The sequence below is a fragment of the Sorex araneus genome, chromosome 6 (assembly GCF_027595985.1).
Source record: "Sorex araneus isolate mSorAra2 chromosome 6, mSorAra2.pri, whole genome shotgun sequence".
In the NCBI taxonomy this organism is placed as follows: Eukaryota; Metazoa; Chordata; class Mammalia; order Eulipotyphla; family Soricidae; genus Sorex; species Sorex araneus.
The window spans coordinates 88,951,535-88,970,943 of NC_073307.1; the positions used below are offsets into that span (position 1 = coordinate 88,951,535).

Consider the following 19,409-nt stretch of genomic DNA (forward strand, 5'->3'; position numbering starts at 1 on the left):
AGGGGTTCTTCCTTGGCTCATGCACTCACAAATTACTCCCGGTGGTGCTCAGTGAACCATATGGGATGCTGGGAATCGAACCTGGGTTGGCTGCTTGCAAGGCAAACACCCTCCCCGCTGTACTATCGATCCGGCCCCTCTTTAGCTTCTTACCCTGATTCCAGCACTGATGGAAGGTTAAGTCAAATAACTCAAGGCATTCAGGACTTAGAGGATTCTGGGAAAGCCTAAAAGTTCTACTAACAACCGTGGCTTCTCATGGCTGCTGGCATTTGGGGGGCAGAGTTGAGAAGACAGTGATATAACGAGAGCTTAAAATTTCCACCTGCCAGCCAAACAACCTACTGCTATAGATGTGAACATGCAGCTCGAGGAAGAACACTTCTCCAGGGACTTTACAGTGACTTTTATGGCCTGTAAAATTTTCCTAAGGAATTCTTATTTTAGTGTTTTCTGCTGTTGAGTAACCCTCCCAATATGTGACTCCAGGGTGTCTGGGAAAATACACTCTAGTGTTTCACGCCTCTGGTATGAATCAGTCGAAATCACTTCTGGTGTTGAACATGGACAGTATGTTTCTAATTCTACCTTTGGAACTATCGAATAGGAATATGCTTCCAAGTTTCTTTTTTCTTTTTGGGTCACACCTGGCGATGCACAGGGGTTACTCCTGGCTTATACACTCAGGAATTACTCCTGGCGGTACTCAGGGGACCCATATAAGATGCTAGGGATTCGAACCCGGGTCAGCTGCATGCAAGGCAAATGCCCTCCCCACTGTGCTATTGCTCCAGCCCCCTGTGCTTCCAAGTATTTTTTTTTTTTGGTCACACCCGGCAATGCACAGGGGTTACTCCCAGCTCTGCACTCAGGAGTTACTCCTGGCGGTGCTCAGGGGACCATATGGGATGCTGGGAATCGAACCTGGGTTGGCCACGTGCAAGGCAAACGCCCTCCACACTGTGCTATCACTCCAGCCCCAACTTCCAAGTATTTCTGAGTTTGTTTTTTCTCCCACACCCGGCCAGGCTCAGGGTTTACTTCTGACTCTGTGCTCAGGGATCACTCCTGGCGGACTCAGACTTGGATTCGGGGGACCATATTGAGTGTCAGGGATCGAACCCAGGTTGGACGCATACCAGGCAAAAGCCTGACGTACTCTTTGAGTTCTTTCTTTCTTTCTTTCTTTCTTTCTTTCTTTCTTTCTTTCTTTCTTTCTTTCTTTCTTTCTTTCTTTCTTTCTTTCTTTCTTTCTTTCTTTCTTTCTTTGTCACACCCGGCGATGCACAGGGGTCACTCCTGGCTCTGCACTCAGGAATTACCCCTAGCGGTGCTCAGGGGACCCTATGGGATGCTGGGAATCAAACCCGGGTCGGCCACATGCAAGGCAAATGCCCTCCCCGCTGTGCTATGGCTCCAGCCCCGAGTTTTTTTTCTTTTTGAGATTTATCCCTGCTGCTCATGGCAGTGCCCTCAGGTGGCATTTGTGTGGCGTCAGAAGCAGTGTCTGATGGCTCATGGCTCCCCCTTTCATTCTTAGAGATAGACATTAAACAACACAGGGTAAAACGTTCTGCCCGCCAACAGCCCGGATAGTTGTGTAGTGGATGGGTGCAGGATGGGGCCAGCTGTGCCCAGGCGGGGCTGAGTCCTCCAGCCAGAGCTGGCCCTGGCACCCAGATCTGCCAGGCTCCCGGGTGCAGAGAGCAGCTCATGATGTTCTGATGACAATGGCGCGTCCTGCCGACGTGCGTCTCTGACCTGGGAGGGAACGCAGGGAAGAGAGGCTGGGGACACTTGGCTCGGTGTCCGCTCACGGGGCTGGATGTTCCCCTCAGCATGCTGACCCCAGATAGGTTACTGACCATATTACAAACATCTGGTGTGTATATACAGGTCTGAGTAAATGCTGTTTAATGGATGCTCCTTTCTCAGGCCGAGCACTGATAACTGAGTTCTGCTTCTTTTCTTTTCTGTTCTTTTTCTTTCTTTTTTTTTTTTGCTTTTTGGGTCACACCCAGCGATGCTCAGGGGTTACTCCTGGCTTTGCACTCAGGAATTGCTCCTGGCAGTGCTTGGGGGACCATATGGATGGGATGCTGGGGATCGAACCCGGGTCGGTCGCATGCAAAGCAAATGCCCTACCCACCATGCTATCGCTCCGGCCCCTTTTCTTTTCTTTTTTTTTTTTCTTTTTTTTTTTTTAAATATTATTGACGACTTTATTTATTTATTTATTTATTTGCTTTTTGGGTCACACCTGGCGATGCACAGGGGTTACTCCTGGCTCTGCACTCAGGAACTACCCCTGGCCGTGCTCAGGGGACCATATGGGATGCTGGGATTTGAACCCGGGTCGGCCGCGTGCAAGGCAAACGCCCTACCCGCTGTGCTATCTCTCCAGCCCCCCCTTTTCTTTTCTTTTCTTTTCTTTTCTCTTTCCTTTTCTCTTTTCTTTTCTCTTTTCTTTTCTTTTCTTTTCCTTTCCTTTCTTTTCTTTCCTTTTCCTTTCTTTTCTTTTCTCTTTTCTTTCCTTTTCTTTTCCTTTCCTTTCTTTTCTTTCCTTTTCCTTTCTTTTCTTTTCTTTTCTTTCCTTTTTTTTTCCTTTGCTCTTTGTAGTTTGGGTCACACTTGGATGTGCTCAGGGCTTACTCCGGGCTCTGTGTTCAGGGATCACTCCCGGCAGGGTTCAGGGGACCATAACCTGGATTGAACCCGGGTTGTCCGTGTGCAAGGCAAGGGCCTTCCTCCCTGTTCTCTTTCTCCCAACCTTCTCTCCCTGAAAAGAAGGCTCCCCTTCAGCTTTCTTCTGGGGGCCAGTGCCGAGAGATAGTTTCTCTTCCCCCCTTCACCTTGCCTGACCCGGGATGGGGGTTAGTGTCCAGGTAGAGCCCCAGGGAGATGAAGCGGGCTCTAGGGGGGTGGGGGTGTTGGGGTCACCAGCTGCCTCCTGTCCCCCCCCCTCCCGCCCCCAGGTGTTTCAGCGAAGAGTCCTGCGTCTCCATCCCCGAGGTGGAGGGCTACGTGGTGGTCCTTCAGCCGGACGCCCCCCAGATCCTGCTGAGTGGCACGGCACACTTCGCCCGCCCAGCCGCGGACTTTGAGGCACCCGAGGGGGTCCCCCTGTACCCCGATCTTCAGATCACGTGCTCCATTTCTCATCAAGTGGAGGCCAAAAAGGACGAGAGTTGGCAGGGCACAGGTGAGGAGGGGAAGAGAGCTGGGGGTCCGGAGAAGGGGTGTGTTAGGGGGGTGTGCGGGGGTTGAGAGCCGCTTCCTCCTCCTGCTCTGGTGCCACTGGACCCTCAGTGTCCAGGAGGCCGGTGGACCCTGAGGTGATGTGTGTGTGTGTGGGGGGGGGGTCAAGGGTCTCGGCTGCCTGACCCGACTCTCCCCTCCCCTCGCCCAGTGACGGACACCCGCATGTCGGACGAGATCGTGCACAACCTGGATGGCTGTGAGATCTCCCTGGTGGGGGACGACCTGGACCCCGAGTGGGAGGGTCTTCTCCTGGACGCGGCGTCCTGGCAGCAGCGGGGGCTGGAGCTCACCAACACCTCAGCTTACCTCACCATCTCCGGTCAGCGGACACCACCACTCCCCCGCCCCCCCCCCCCCCCCCCCCCCCCCCCGTCGGGAAATGCAGCCGGGGCCTCCCCGCTGGGTGGTGGTGGGGGGAGGGCTGGTGGCCTCAGCCCCCCTCCCCCCATGCCAGCCCCATCTCTTCCTCCACCTCCCCAATGGAGCGTTCATTGTTAGGAGCAGCAGGCAGATCTGGCGGGGAGGGCATTTGCCTTGCACGCGGCCGACCCGGGTTCCATTCCCAGCATCCCATAGGGTCCCCTGAGTACAGCCAGGAGTAATTCCTGAGTGCATGAGCCAGGAGTAACCCCTGTGCATGGCCGGGTGTGACCCGAAAGGAAAAAAAAAAAGGAAGCCAGCTTGAGTGCCGGAGAAATACACAGCGCTTGTTGTCTGGCACGTGGGAGACTTGGGTTCGATCCCGGCCTCCCCAGAGGCTCCCTGAGCACTGCCAGGAGTGATCCCTGAACGCAGAGCCAGGAGTCAGCGCTGAGCACCGCCAGGTGTAGCCCCAACGCACCAGGGAGAGGAAAAGAAAATCTGTCCTCGCAGGGACCCGTTCGGAGTGGGCGGAGGGCCCGATCTAGGCTCCCATCGGGGCTCTCTGCCTGCGGGTGCGGGGTTGGGCGGGGCCGCCCGAGAGGGGGGGGTCCTGGCCCACCCGCTGCCCCTGCCCCCCCGCCCGCAGGCGTGGAGAGCATCACGGTGTACGAGGAGATCCTGCGCCAGGTGCGCTACCGGCTGCGGCCCGGGGCCGCCCTGTACGCGCGGAAGCTGCGTCTGTCCTGCTCGGAGATGAACGGGCGCTACTCCAGCAACGAGTTCCTGGTGGAGGTGCGGGGGCACCAGGGCGGGCGCGGCTGGGCGGGACCGGGGCGCGGGGACGGGGGGCGCAACCTGTGGCCTCTCTGCCCAGGTCAACGTGCTGCACAGCGTGAACCGCGTCGCGCACCCCAGCCACGTGCTCAACTCCCAGCAGTTCCTGCACCGCGGCCACCAGCCGCCCCCGGAGATGGCTGGACACAGCCTGGCCAGCTCGCACCGGAACTCCAGTACGTGGGGCTGGATGGGGCAGTGGGCGAGGGGGAACACGGTGGGGCGGGCTGGGCTCCCGTGTCCTCCTCTTCCTCCTCTATTGGGGTGCCCTGCACCCTCGGGCACCCGACTTCTGTGACCCTATCTTTGCCCTCCTGAATCGTTCTGTTCCTGCTTTGTTAAGGACCAGAGCCCGAGGTCACTCCGGTGGCCACTAGTGTGAGTGTGAGTGTGTGTGTGTGAATGTGTATGTGAGTGTGCGGGTGTGCGTGCACATGTGTGTGCATGCATGGATGTGGGTGTGCATGCATGCCTATGTGCATGTGTGCATGCATATGTGTGCATGCATGCGTGTGTACATGTGTGTGCATATGTGTGCGTGTGTATGCCTGTGTGCATGTCCCCAATGTTCCTGCTGCCCTCACCCACCAATCACAAATGGGCCCTGCAGCCAGGCCTCCCCCGAAGCAAGTGTTTACTAAGCACCTACTACGTACCAGCACTCCTAAAGCACAATCAGGAGGGATCACGGGGCAGACACAAGTCCGTGTGGCTGTTCGAGTCTGTAAGCCGTAAGACTGTTCTGGAAGGAACATTCGCTCCTCCCACTGACCTTTAGAGTCATCTCATGTCCTGGCTCTGGCCCTTTACCAGTTGGGAAATGCTTTTTTGTTTTTTGTTTTGGAGCCACACCTGTCAGTGCTCGGGGCTTGCCCTGGGCTCACTCAAGGATCCTTATATGGCGCTGGGGGTCTCACTCGACAGTGGCGTGCAGGGCAGGCGCCCTCCCCCCTGTCCTGTCTTCCCAGCCTCCAAATGCATTTATTTGTTTACTCTCTGGCCGTGGCTTGCTTTTGGCCCAGTTGGGTCTGACCCAATGTCCGTCTCCCCTTCTGTCACAGTTGACTGCATCTTCCCGGAAGGTCTCGTTGACTAAACTGAGACGCTCTTAGTTTATGGGACTGTCTGTGTTTGGGGCGTTCCCCCACCCAACCCCAAACTACCAGCCTCCCTCCCGCCCTCAAAGGGCCACTTTTTTTTTTCCTTTTTTGGGTCACACCCGGCGATGCTCAGGGGTGACTCCTGGCTCTGCATTCAGGAATTACTTCGTTTTATTTTTTTTGCTTTTTGGTCACACCTGGCAATGCACAGGGGTTACCTCCTGGCTTTGCACTCAGGAATTACTCCTGGCGATGCTCAGGGGACCATATGAACCCTGGTTGGCCACGTGCAAGGCAAATGCCCTATCTGCTGTGCTATTGCTCCAGCCCCAGGAATTACTTCTGATGGTGCTCGGGGGACCGTACAGGATGCTGGGGTTCGAACCCCAGTTACCGGTGTGCAGGACAAACCAAACGCCCTCCCCGCTGTGCTATTGCTCCAGCCCCGTGGCCCCTTTTGGCAAACCTCAGAAGATGTCTCGAAGGCTAGAAAGGCGGTTCCTAGCGGGATCCAGAAGAAGGTGTCCCCGGGGGCTGGAGAGAGTACAGACGGTAGAGTACCACTTGCCTTGCGTGCCACAGACCCGGGTTCTACCCCTGGCATCCTGAATGTTCCCTGGAGCACTGCCAGGAGTGATTCCTGAGCGTAGAGCAAGAAGTAAGCCCTGAGCACTGCCAGGTGTGGCCCAAAACAACAACAACAACAAAAACAGAACAAGAGCCCAGGAGTTCCTGCTCGGTGAGCCCTCACCTGAGAATGCAGACAGACGGCACTTCCCACATTTCCCAACCGGTGACGATGCTAGAACAGTCCCTCCAACAGCAAGGAAATAGAGGCCCAGAGAGGTTGAGTGCTTCTTCCAAGATCACACAGCTAGAAAGTGCTGCTGAATCCTGGCAGCAGGACTCCAGACTCTCAGAGCTTTAGGGTGACTTGGGTCCCTCGGACTGAGGCCGGCCCCCCTGGGCTGCTGGGGTTCAGCCTGCTCCCCTTGTCTCCCATAGTATTCCATTGCTCTTGTCTCCTGGACCGAGACCAGCTCCCCTCGGCCTGGTTCTCTCCAAGGGCAGCTGCAGAGGCCTTTGAAAGCCCACAGGGGCCGGAGAGATAGTCCAGTGGGTAGGGCGCTTGCCCTGCACGCAGCCCGTCCAGGTTCTAACCCCAGCCCCGAGCACTGCAGGGCGTCACCCAGCCACCACCCCACCCAAAGGCAGAGTGCTTTGCGTGAGTGACTTTGAACAATCGAGTAGTGGAAGTGGGGGTGAGGAGTGGGTCTGAAGCACCCTTCACTGGCCGCGGTTGAACGCAGTGTGCCGACGTCTTTTGCCGTAGACATGTGTGAGTGGCCGTGGCTGGAGCATTAGCACAACGAGGAGGGCGTTTGCCTTGCATGCGGCCCACCCGGCTATCCCATAGAGTCCCCCCTCCTCCCCCTGAGCACTGCCAGGAGTAATTCCTGAGTGCAGAGCCAGGAGTAACCCCTGAGCATCGCTGGGTGTGACCCCCCTCCCCAAACAAACATACAAACAAAAGAAACAGAGTGGGGAGCAGAGAGGACAAGAATGTCGGCCTCGGGGCCGGGGCGGTGGGGAATGAAGAGGTGATGGAGTCAGGGGTTAAGGTCAGCTCCCAGAGGGGTCCCCAGAGAGGCGACACAGTGCCCGGGCCACACCCTCCTAGCCCGGGCCGCCGGTTCCTCAGGCAAGTGTGTGGCAGGGGCGGCCGGTGTGTCAGAGGGCGGGAGAGCCCCGAGCAGCTTCTTTGGGGGCTCCTGGTCGGGGACTGGGGCCGTCAGCCCGGGCCTCAGAATCCCCAGGAAGTGCCGGGCGTGCCTGACCCCGGGCATAACCTCCTGTCCCTTCCCCTTGCCCTGCCATGAAGTCCTTCGAGGCCGGAGTTAATGACTTAGATCAAATGACTCAGATAGTGTCGCAATGGCTTCAGACAATTGGATTTGGGGCAGTGGCTCATCTAAAGCTGCCACCCCCACACCGGGGGCCTGATGGCTCCCCCAGGACCCAGGGGCCGCTGCCGTCTGTCTGCTGGGAGCTACATGCAGGTCCGGCTGGTGTGTGCTCTGGGTTTGGGGGTCACTGAGGTGAGACCCCAGAGGGTCGATGCACACGAGGCAGGTTTGACTTGGCATCGCCCCTAGAGCAAGTCCCCCCTTTCCCCGGGCTCTGTGGCCCTCTGCTGGGTCTTGCCCCCTGGCACGCCGCAGGAAGGGACTGCTTCCTGCAGACGGGCAGAAAGGCCGCCTTGTTCCCGCCTGCCCGCCTCCTGCCCCTGGCCCCAGGCCCTTGAGCAACAGCGGCGCGGTGTCCACTGAGGAGTGGCCCCAAGTGGGCTATGGGTCGGGTCACGCCGGGGACCCACTTGGGAGAGAGCCACGAAGGGCGGCCCTGGGAGGTATGTGGCCCCGGGTGCCTGCTCAGGCCGGCACTCTCCCCGCACCTGGGCGCCGGGTGGCAGCGGCTGGGTGCCTGCGAGCCTAGGGGCCTGGGGTCACGGCTCAGCTGCCGGTGCTTTGCGGGTGCGCTTGGCTGGGGGTCTCCGCTCTGCTCTGACATGTGAGTTTTAGGGGCTGTGGGTAAATTTTGGGGCCTGGGAGACCTAGATGTGTGTGTGTGTGTGGTGAGGGGGGGAGGGGGAGAGGGAGGGAAGGAGGGAGAGAGAGAGAAGGAGGGGGGAGAGAGGGAAGGAGGGGGAAAGAGAGTAGGAGGGGGAGAGAGAGAAGGAGGGGGAGAGAGTAGGAAGGGGAGAGAGAGTAGGAGGGGGAGAGAAGGAGGGAGAGGGGGAGAAGAGAAGAGGGGGAAGGAGGGAGAGAAGGAGAGAAAGAGAGAGGGAGGGAGAGAGGGAAAGAGAAGGAGAGAGAGAGGGAGGGAGAGAGGGAGAGAGAAGGAGAGGGAGAGAGAAAGAGGGAAGGAGGGAGAGAGATTGGGAGGGAAGGGTACAGGGGTGTGAGCCACTGGGGGCGCACACGCACACACACGTACACACACACACACACACACAAACACAGAAACGCGCGCGCGCCTGAGCTGGGTGCCCTCATGCTGGGCGCCGTGGCCCAGCTGCCCGGGCGGGCGCTGAGCCTGGGGCTGCGCCTGGGGGCCGCCTGCGGGCACCTGCTGGCCCTGTGGCTCTGGGCCCTGCTCTTCCTCCTGCTCCTGCCGGGCCGCGCGCTCTTGCTGGGCGCCAGGATGCTGGGCCGGGCGGCGCAGTGGGCGGCGCAGTGCGCCCGGGTCTACGGGGTCTACGGGCTCCTGCAGGCGGCGGCCTGCGCGGCGCAGCTGACCCAGGGCTGGGTGCTGGCGCCCGTCCGGCTCTCCGGCCTCCTGCTGGACAGCCTGGGCCGCCTCTGGGTGCTGGAGCGCGGCGAGCAGGCGGCGCGCTGGCTGATGCGCGCCGGGGTGCGCGCGGGCAGCGGCCTGGCGGGGGTGCAGGGCGTGGCCACCTTGGTCCAGCTGGGCGTCCACACGCTCTTCCTGGGCCTGTCCCTGTGCGCGCACGTCTGCTTCGCGGCCATCAGCTCCAAGGTCCACGTGCGCGTGCACGCGCCCTTCCTCATCTCGCTGCCCCTGCGGGTGCACGCGCCCCTCAACCTGGGCATCAAAGTGAGGGTGCCCAGCCCGGCGCCCGCCAGGGTCCAGGGGGAGGTGGGCGGACCTCAGCGGGAGAGCGTGGAAGCGCAGAAGGCCCTGAAGCCCCCCGAGAGCCCCGCGCCCGGGAGGAGGAGGAGGAGGTCGCTGAGCGGAAGCAGGATCAGTCCCTGGGGTGAGTGAGGGGCGGTTCCCTGAGTGGGGTGCTGGCCTCCCACTGTGGGCGGCACCTCCTTCCCGCAGCCCTGCCAGGCAGACACCCTGCTTTCTCTTTCTTTCTTCTTTCTTTCTTTCTTTCTTTCTTTCTTTCTTTCTTTCTTTCTTTCTTTCTTTCTTTCTTTCTTTCTTTCTTTCTTTCTTTCTTTCTTTCTTTCTTTCTTTCTTCTTTCTCTGTGCCAGGGATCAGAACCAGGGCTGCAGGATCAGAACACATAGCACAGGGTGAAGACACTTGCCTTGCACGCAGCTGATCCCTGGTCCACCCTGGCACCAGCACAGAGCTCTGGAACCTTCTGCCAGAGTGTGGCTCCCAGACTCAAAATGAAACAAAAGAGAGCAAAGCCGAACAACGGAAGGCTCCAGAATGCCAAGTTTGTGATGTGTGGGTGGGGGAGCTTGGGCCACACCTGGTGATGCTCAGGGCTAACTCCTGGCTCTGTGCTCAGGGATCACTCCTGGCAGGGCCAGGGATCGAACCCAGGCCAGCTGCGTGCAAGGCAAACTCCCTGCCGGTCTCCTCTTTTTTTTTTCTCTCTTTCTCTCTCTCTCTCTCTCTTTCTCTCTCTCTCTCTCTTTCTCTCTCTCTCTCTCCCTCCCTCTCTCTCTCCAGCCCCCTATATGCCAAGCGTTTTATGTTTTGGTGAAGCAAGGTCATTTTTATTAGGATGTATTTAGGAAGATGTGAGGGGAGGGGGGCCGGAGCAATAGCACAGCAGGGAGGGCGTTTGCCTTGCACGCGGCCGACCCGGGTTCGATTTCCAGCATCCCACAGGGTCCTCCGAGCACTGCCAGGAGTAATTCCTGAGTGCAAAGCCAGGAGTAACCCCTGAGCATCGCTGGGTGTGACCCCCTCCAAAAAAAAAGATGTGAGGGGAGAGAAAGGGAGAAGCAGGTCCATGTGTGAGAGAGAACTCGGGCTTCCCCGGGGTGGGAATAGAAATACGGAGACAGGCAGGCGCGCTCCGTGTCCTGGGAGAGCAGGGCTGGCGCCTCCGTGCAGAGCTGCCATCTCCCTCCAGCTGTGCGCTCGAGGGCCGCCGGGCAGCCGGGCAGCCGTGCAGCCGCCCCTCTGCGTGGGCACCTCCTTCCTCCTCCGGCCGCGGGTGCCTGGGGAGATGCAGGCGGAGGCCGTCCTGGCCTCAGTCCCGGGAACCTGGGGCTGGACCCCTTCCCCGGCTGAGGCCGCCCTCCCCTGCCCCCCTCCCCGACTTCGGGGCCGGAGACCAGGCCCATCTGTCCCTCTCCTCTCTCTGCTTCGGGGGGCCCTTCTGCCGCACCCCCAGCCCTCACCGCTGCCTCCCGCCCCCCGCAGTGGTCCCCAGCGCGGCCACCCTCATCATCGTGGTGTGCGTCGGCTTCCTGGTGCTTATGGTGGTCCTGGGCCTGGTGCGCATTCACTCCCTTCACCGCCGCGTGGCGGGCAGTGCCGGGCCCCCGGGGGCCGCCAGCGACCCCAAGGACCCCGACCTCTTCTGGGATGACTCTGCTCTGACCATTATCGTCAACCCCATGGAGGTGCGTGACCCCCGGGGGGGGGGCGGTGGGGAGCAGCGGGCCTGGCGGTGGAAGGTTCTAGAATGAGCTTGGGGAGGAGGGGAGGGGAGAGAGGGAGGGGGAGGAAGGAGGGAAGGAGGGAAGGAGGAAGGCTGCGGTGGGCGCCGTTGGGAGGTGGAAAGCAGCCGAGGGGGCCTGGGGTGACAGGACGGCCAAGCCCCTCCCCCCTCCTGTGCCTCAGTCGTATCAGGGCCGGCAGGCTTGCGCCAGGGCAGCGGGGCCCCAGCAGGAGGACGAGGACAGCAGCGACTCGGAGGCAGCCGACTCCCCCAGCAGCGACGAGAGACGCATCATCGAGACCCCCCCTCACCGTTACTAAACCCGCCCCCACCTTCCCTGCCCTTCCTGGATAGAGGGACCGAGAGACGCCCCCCCCCCCCAAAGAGAGACGGGGGCCCGGCTGGGGAGGTCTTGGGGATGAGTCCTGTGGTCACGTGTGAACCCCAGGGGGCTCCCCCATCCCCCACCAGCCACCCTAGCCCCGGGCCCGGGGGCGGGGGGCGAGACTCACTGCCTCTGGCCCCCCGCCCCGGCAGTCACCCCTTAGCACCCCGCCGACCCCACTAGCCACACAGTCACTCCATGGGGGTCAGTAGCAGGGGCAGGAGGGGCCAAGAGTGGGCTGAAGGAGGCCGCAGCGCTGACCTTCCCTCCGTGGTCATGTGACCAGCGCCCACGCCTCTCTCCGCCCCCCACCCCGTGGCCCGCCCCCGCTTCTCCCTGACCCCCCCTCGCCCCTCTTTCCACTTCACTCCGGGGATCCCTGCTCCTGCCTCGCGCCCACTTCCCTGCCTTGGCTGTCCCTCCGTCCCCCCCAACCCCCCTCCCCCGAGGTCCTTTCCCCCCTGACGCCGCGTGGGGGTGGGAGCGGGCGGGGCCCCGGTGTAGTATATATAATGTATATTTTTTCATGCTGGCGTGGGCATAGCTCACAGCCGTGCGTGTATGTGTGTGTGCGCGTGTGCGTGTGAGAGAGAGAGAGACATCGTCACGTCCCAGGGAGGGCACAGGTAGTGGTGTGGGGGGCGGGGCGGGAGGGGAACATACCCCAGGGTTTTGAAATAAAACCATCGGAAAAGAGCTTTGGAAGCGGTTCCTGTGTGGGTGCCGGGGTTCCGGGGTCCCCTGCGGGGGTCTGAGCAGGGCTGTGGTGGGCGGGGCAGGGTGGGATGTCCCCCGGAGTCTTCCCTGGCCGTCTTCCCTCTGCACCCCTGGGAAAAGGAGAAACTCTCCCGGGACGCAGTGAAGCCCTGGGTTTGTGGGCTGGTGGTCCGTGCCCCTTGGAACACACCTCAGCAGAGACAGTGGCCACGCCCCTCTCTGAAAGGAGCTGAAGGACCCTGGGGTGGGGGGCAGTTCAGTGGTGGGGTCCTTGCTGGCATGTGTGAGGGCCTGGGTTCTATTCCCGGCACGGCGTCCACCAACACGCGCGCGCACACACACACACACACACACACACACACAGACCCTGAGACCCGTCCCACGAGTAGTCACCTAACCTGACCAGTTGCCTAACTTCCACGAGACCCCCCCAGCTTCCCCAGTGGGCCTCTGAGAGGCCAGGGTTCCCTCCACACCTGAGCCAAGGCCAGGGGGACCCCCTCTTCTCCGCACTGTTGGCTCTTTGGTGCCAGCTGGTGAGGGCTGGGCACCTTGCCCCGTTTCCTCGGTGCCCCCAGAATCCCAGGGTGCCCTGGCCCCTCTCTGTCAAGCCAGGGAGGGTGTCAGTCACTTGGGTATTGATGACGTCACTGGCGGACAGAGAGGGGGAGGGTCCCCCGTGTCTGCCCCGCCCAGTGGCAGGGCCAGACCACAGGATGGATTAAGGCCCACGGGTTGGGTCCCTCCTCCCTTCTCCCCTGCACCCCGCTGTGGAGCCGAGGGTGGGGGTTGCTACATGTCTCCCACCCAACCTCTCTGCTACCCCCTTCCCAGCCCAGGTGTACCACTGCTCTGGCATCCCATCCCAGGCCTCGAAGCCTGCCTTTGCCCTAAATCTGCTGGCATCCGTGCCCCTTCCTGTCACCTTTCACTTACTGACCTCAGCCGCAGAGAGACCGGTGACTCAGCCCATTTTGCTCCCTCTGCCGGGAGCTGGGGTCCCCTGGGCTGCAGCACCCCACGGCAGCTGGCAAAGGCTTGCTCTCCTCCCCGCCCCCCTCCGCCACTGCAGCTCTGATTCAAACCCTCCATCACAGAGGCCCTCCCGGTGCCCCTACCCCGTCTCCCTGCCCAGGGCCTCCTCCCAGCCTCAGCGTGGTCTGAGTGACGGCTCTCTGCTCCCAGCCCGCTCTGCCCTGGCTGCGCTTCTGCTCAGCTCACACACCTGGCTCTCAGCGTCCCCCCCTGCCGAGGGCAGAGGCCTAAGCGGGTTCTCCCTCTTGCAGGCTCTCTCCTTGGGGCGGACACGTGATCGCCTGCAGACAGGTCCCCCTGGCCAGGGCTGCCTCAAGCACCAAGCCCCTTGAACGGCTCAGGGCAGCAGAGAAACGGGGTCCCCGGGGTCTCGGCAGGGGCTCCTGATTCCCTTGGAGGTTCTTCCAGACTCACAGTCCTTCGTTTCCCGGAAACTGCAGGAAGGACCACTGACCTCTGATCATGTCGTACCCGGTTGCCTTTCCTGCCCCCGCCTCGGCTGCAGGCCCCGACCCTGGAGTCCTCGCCTACGGTTCCCCGTCTTCCTGTGTGGCAGAGTCTGGGCAGGGCGGGTGCTGGGAGGAGCCGGGGAGGCGTCGGGGAGCTTGTGGTGGGGGCATCTGGGGTACAGCCCCCCTCCCATCTCTTAGTCTCCCTCTCCAGTCCTTTGGTCTCTGTCTCTCTGTCTCTTTTCTCTCAATCTTCCCCTCAGTCTCTTTTTTCTCTTCATCCATCAATTGCTCTTAGGCTCAGTCTCTTGGTTTTTCTCTCAAGCTGTTTCTTCTGTTTATTTATTTATTTATTGGCTTTTTGGGTTACACCCGGCGATGCACAGGGGTTACTCCTGGCCCTCAGGAATGAACTCCTGGTGGTGCTCAGGGGACCATATGGGATGCTGGGAATCGAACCTGGGTCAGCCGCGTGCAAGGCAAACGCCCTACCCGCTGTGCTATCGCTCCAGCCCCTCAAGCTGTTTTTTTGCCGTTTCTCCATTTCTCTCTCCTCTCTCTCTCTCTCTCTCTCTCTCTCTCTCTCTCTCTCTCTCTCTCTCTCTCTCTCTCTCTCACACACACACACAGACACACACACAGACACACAACACACTAACACACTGGCACATTGGCACTCACATTCACAGACACACATCCTCTAACGTTCACACATACTCCCACACTCGTGCACACACTCGCACACACTCTCACATTCACACACTCTCACATTCACACACTCTCACACATCACACCCACATTTTCACGCAAGTACACACCCTCATGCACACACAAAGAACAAAGACTGACAATGGACACTCCTCCCAGCACCGCTTCCCCTGGCAAGAGGGACCCCTCAGAGCTTTAGGGTTTCCTCGAAGAAGCCAAAGGAGGCGCCGGAGAGATAGATAGTGCAGCAGGCAGGGCACCTGCCTTGCACACCCAGGTGTGCAGCTGACCCAGTTGCGATCCTGGGCTCAATGACCAACAGCCCCTATGGACCTCTTGAGCACTGCCAGGAGTGATCCCTGAGCACAGAGCCAAGAGTAAGCCCCAAGCAATTGGGGGCCACAAAGGACAGGCGGCAGGAGGGGCTCCAGCTGCCTGAAGGTGAGATTTTCTCCAGGACACAGAGATTCACCCACACGCGCCATGGAGACAATTCGCCAGTCATGCAGGAAGCGCATTCAGGGAAACAGAGGAAGGTCAGTCTTTGCTCGGCCCTGGCTCCAGCTCGGTCTCTCCCCTCCTCAGCTCACCTTCCAAAGCGTCTAGGGCCGCTGGATGAGATAACTTTTTCTTTTATCTGTGGGGGTGGGGAGAGAGGGTGTGTGCAAGCGGTGCTCAGGAAACACTCCTGGCAGGGCTTGGGGGCACCATACGGTGCGAAGGATCGAACCCAGGTCGCTGCGTGTTGGTGTACATCTCACAATCTCAGGCCTAGCTAGGCTTGGGTGTAGAAATTGTTTTTCTGTTCCTGTTACTGTAACTATGTTTCCGTTTATGTAACTGACTTTGATACTGTTTCCGTTGACTAAGTTAATTTGCATATTCTGCCTACTTGGCTGAATCTCATTGGTTAGGACATTAAGCTACTTAAGAAAAGAGGCTGGACAGGCTGCTCTGGGTCACACCAGCAGATAGTTTGTGATCCTACGCAAATTATTTCTTTTGCGTGCATATCGCAATGCCTCAGACCGCCTAACCAAACCTTAGTGCAACAGCTGTGTGCACTGAAGACAGCCAGAATTGGCATGTGCAGGCGATCATTAGCCTTCATTTCCAGGAGCTGGACAGAAACTAACCCAGGGATGGCTTTGCCGTCAGGGACTCTGAAGCTTCTTTTTCCTTCTTTTGGTTTTTGGGCCACTCTCGGAGATGCTCTGGGGGGCGGGAGGTCACTTCTGGCAGTGCTGGGGTCCACAGAATGGTCACAGCGAGGGTGCTTGCATTTAAAACATATGCTCCAGCCCACAGAACCATTTTCCTGCCCCCAGGATTGCTGAAGTTGATTCCACCCAGAGAACCATAGTTACTCAAGAATCAAGGAAGATCTCTTTTCCACTCCTCCTCCTCCTCCTCCTCCTCCTCCTCCTCCTCCTCCTCCTCCTCCTCCTCCTCCTCCCCGTCCTCCTCCTCCTCCTTCTTACACCCAGTGGTGCTCAGGGCTTACTACTGAATCTGCACTTAGGGATCCTGACGGGGCTCAGGGGACCATATGTGGTGCCAGGGATGGAACAAGGGTGAACTGCATGTAAAACAAGAGCCCTACCTGGTGTACAATCTCTCTAGTCCCCAGAAAGGACTTTAAATTATTTGTTTGCTTTTTGGGTCCCATCAAGTGATGCACAGGGGTTACTCCTGGCTCTGCACTCAGAAATCACTCCTGGCGGTGCTTGGGGGACCCTATGGGGTGCTGGGAATTGAACCCGGGTCGGCCACGTGCAAGGCAAACGCCCTCCCCGCTGTGCTATTGCTCCAGCCCTGAAAGGACTTCTTAAAAGCAACCACACCATTATACAGGATTTGATTTTCCCTGGACCAGGAGATATAGAACTCAAAAGAAGAATAGATGGAATCCAGGCAGATCATGGTGGCAGTGGCCAAGACCCAGGTTGCCAGGCTGTTGGGGTGCCAAATCCCAGTGCCAGACCCTCACCTTCTCCTCTCGTGGTCCCCAAGACAGGAGTGACCATGATGGTGACCGTCGTCCTGAAGTTTCAGCATGGAGAGTTCATCACCCCCATTTCTACATCACAGCCCTCCTGGGAGTTGGTCCCATGCTCAGCTCTCCTGTCAATTTGCTGTCAGCCGGCTGCAAAGATGGATAAAGATGAATAAAGCTTGGAGCTTGGGCCTCTTTTTAATTTTTTTCTCTTTGGGTCACACCCGGCAATGCACAGGGGTTTACTCCTGGCTCTCCACTCAGGATTTACTCCTGGTGGCGCTCAGGGGACCATATGGGATGCTGGGAATTGAACCTGGGTCAGCCGCATGCAAGGCAAACGCCCTACCCGCTGTGCTATCGCTCCAGCCCCAAGCTTGAACCTCTTGACCCAAGCTTGGGGCCATGGCACTGCTTTGGGTCATTATTCTACACACACACCAGCAAGGCCTTAGCTCCCCTTCTTGCCGTGCAGCCAGTCATCAGATGATTGCTCTCGTGACCTTCCTTCCTCTGTTACAATAAGAGAGAGGAAAATATCTCAGATTGGTCTTCAGAAAAAAGAGACATAGGAAAACAGATGCTTGATTAAGCTGGAAGAAAAGAGAGCTTCTTCTTTCTTTTTGTTTTCGTTTTTGGATTTTTTTGTTTGGTTTGTTTTTTGTTTGTCCTTGGACCACACCAGTGATGCTCAGAGTTTACTCCTGATTCTGCACTCAGAAGTTACTCCTGGCAGTGCTCGGGGGAGCCTGTGGGATGACAGGGATTGAACCTAGCTTGGTCACATGCAAGGAAAACACCCTCCCTGCTGTGCTATCCTCTGGCCCATTTTTTCTACTTTTATTTGAGGAGTGGGGGGCATATGAGGGCCACATTAGGACCACATCTAGTGGTGCTCCGGAGTCCCTCCTGGAAGTGTCAGAGCTGGAACCTGGGCTTCCCACATGCAAAGCCTGTTGAGCTTCCTCTGTGGCCCGAGGGAGCGTTCATCGGAAGAAAGGCTCACAGTCTCTGGAGACAGGGCAGAAACTAATGGAAGAAGTGTGGGATGTCAGGGGCCAGACCAAGCAGGTATGAAAGGGGAGAGAGGGGGCGTTATGTGGATCTGGTAACTCATACTTAGAGAATTAGAGGGTCAGAGGGCAGGGGAAGTTCTGGGGCATAAAATGCTTGCCCTACATGCTCGAGGCCTTGAGTTTGACCCCTGGAACTGCCCACATGTGTCAGTCAATCCAGAGTGCTCTGCTATTTGGGACCTCCGGAACCCCAACCATCTCTAATGCTTCATAGGTAGGGGTATGTGTGTGTGTGTGTGTGTGTGTGTGTGTGTGTGTGTGTGTGTGTGTGTGTGAACACCTCGGCTGGAGTGTGTGATCCCAAGGGACTATTGTGAGAAAAAGAAAGCGTGAGCACTGTAGACAAGCAGCAACCCGTATTCCATCCCCAGGACCATAGGGCCTCCACTTGGGACCACTATCACCCCCCCCCATCCCAAATTAGTTTAGAGGCATAGTATTTTGATGTTAACTTGGATGTACAAGTCAAAATAATTTTTTTTCTTTTGGGGGTCACACCTAGCGATGCACAGGGGTTACTCCTGGCTTTGCACTCAGGAATTACTCCTGGAAGTACTCAGGGGACTGTATGGGATGCTGGGAATCGAACCCGAGTTGGCTGCATGCAAGGCAAACCATGTCCTCCCCGCTGTGCTATTGCTCCAGCCCCACAAGTCAAATAATTTTATGTCAAACTACTGTGTTTTCCACTTGATCTATTTGTTGATTTTTAGACAAATTTTTAGTGATTGCAATTTTTACTGGGAAGGTATAATATGCTGCTTAAGCTTACAAGCAGTTTTACAACATTTGGGACAAATCAAATATCTGAACATGGCTACTAAAGTAATTAGATTTACCAGAGTTGCTTATGCTATAAAGAAGGATTTGCGTGTACGGGAAATAAGTCTACCTGATCAGCAGTAAGTGCTCAAGGAAAAGATATATTGAGCATATGAATACTGTAAAAGACAGTTATGGAAATTTTTTTCTAAGTGTGTGAATAGCAATAATTGTTAAGGAAATTTGGATCTAAGTTAAACAGCAATCCAAGAACAAGTAGACGTAATTTTAAAAATGAATCAGTATCTCTATAACTACTGGAGTTTCAGGATTTATGAATTGAATAGAAAGGCTTGCAACAAATTGTACGCTGATTTTTATACTTCTTACAATGCTAACAAATTAAGTGTGAATGAAAAATCTCAGGTAACTGGATATAGTCTTTTTCACAGATATTAGATATTAGAAATATTCTCAATGACAGGATGTTTATGGAGGTGATAGTCCTTGAATCAGGAAGAATACCAGTGTAATGATAAATAAGAAGCTGTATGGAATGAGGATTATGAAACTGTAATAAAAATAAAGAAAATGTGATGGGGACTAGGAAACTGAAACTGACCCCCTAAGTTAAACAGGAGAAGGGAGGGAGAAGCATCCTTTTATGGCCCCAATTAACCCACTTAAGGGCCCGCCAGCTCACCAGATTGACAGCACACTGGGCCCCACAGATATATGGGAGTGCCTGGGAGATGGTGCCTGCAGGCTGCGACAAAAATGGGCAAGAGATACCAATACTGATTGTTTTTCTTTTTGAGCACCTGAAGGCCGTATCATGTGGGAACTGATGCATTGATTGTTTTTCTTTTACGTATTACCTCCGTATCCCCTGTTTCACTGATAAGAATGCACGTAGATTGTAGCCCACCTTTACAGGATAAAAGAGAGACCCTCTCAGATAACGGGGATCCAAGTCTCTTTTTCTTCTGACTTGGGGTCCTCAGTGCTGAGCTTCTAATAAACTCACTGTCCTATCCTGAGCTGCCTCTCTCCCTGTTCACTCACGGCTTGCACAAGCACAACACCAGAAGGAAATTTGGAACCAGGATTGCACTAAGAGGTGGTCCCTCAAAACTGCAGCAAAGCCCAGAAACGAAAGATTGAAAGATTGAAAGAGTTACACCAACCTCTTGATTAGAAAATAGCACAGCGGGTAGGGCATTTGCCTTGCACGCAGCTGACCCAGGTTCAATTCCTCTGCCCCTCTCATAAAGCCCGGCAAGCTATCGAGAGTATACTGCCCACATAGCAGAGCCAGACAAGCTCCTCGTGGAGTATTCTCTATGCC

General features: G+C 57.2%; 1 protein-coding gene across 1 annotated transcript in view; it reads left to right on the forward strand.

Annotated features, from left to right (window-relative positions):
- Positions 1 to 12,014, forward strand: part of CLSTN3 (calsyntenin 3) — a 31,409-nt gene extending 19,395 nt beyond the window's left edge. The window contains 6 exon segments of the mRNA XM_055141408.1: positions 2,976 to 3,202; positions 3,410 to 3,580; positions 4,271 to 4,416; positions 4,499 to 4,634; positions 10,693 to 10,895; positions 11,116 to 12,014. Of these exon segments, the coding sequence (XP_054997383.1) occupies positions 2,976 to 3,202; positions 3,410 to 3,580; positions 4,271 to 4,416; positions 4,499 to 4,634; positions 10,693 to 10,895; positions 11,116 to 11,253 (1,021 nt within the window). The 3' untranslated portion in view covers positions 11,254 to 12,014.
- Positions 12,015 to 19,409: the final 7,395 nt, after the last annotated feature.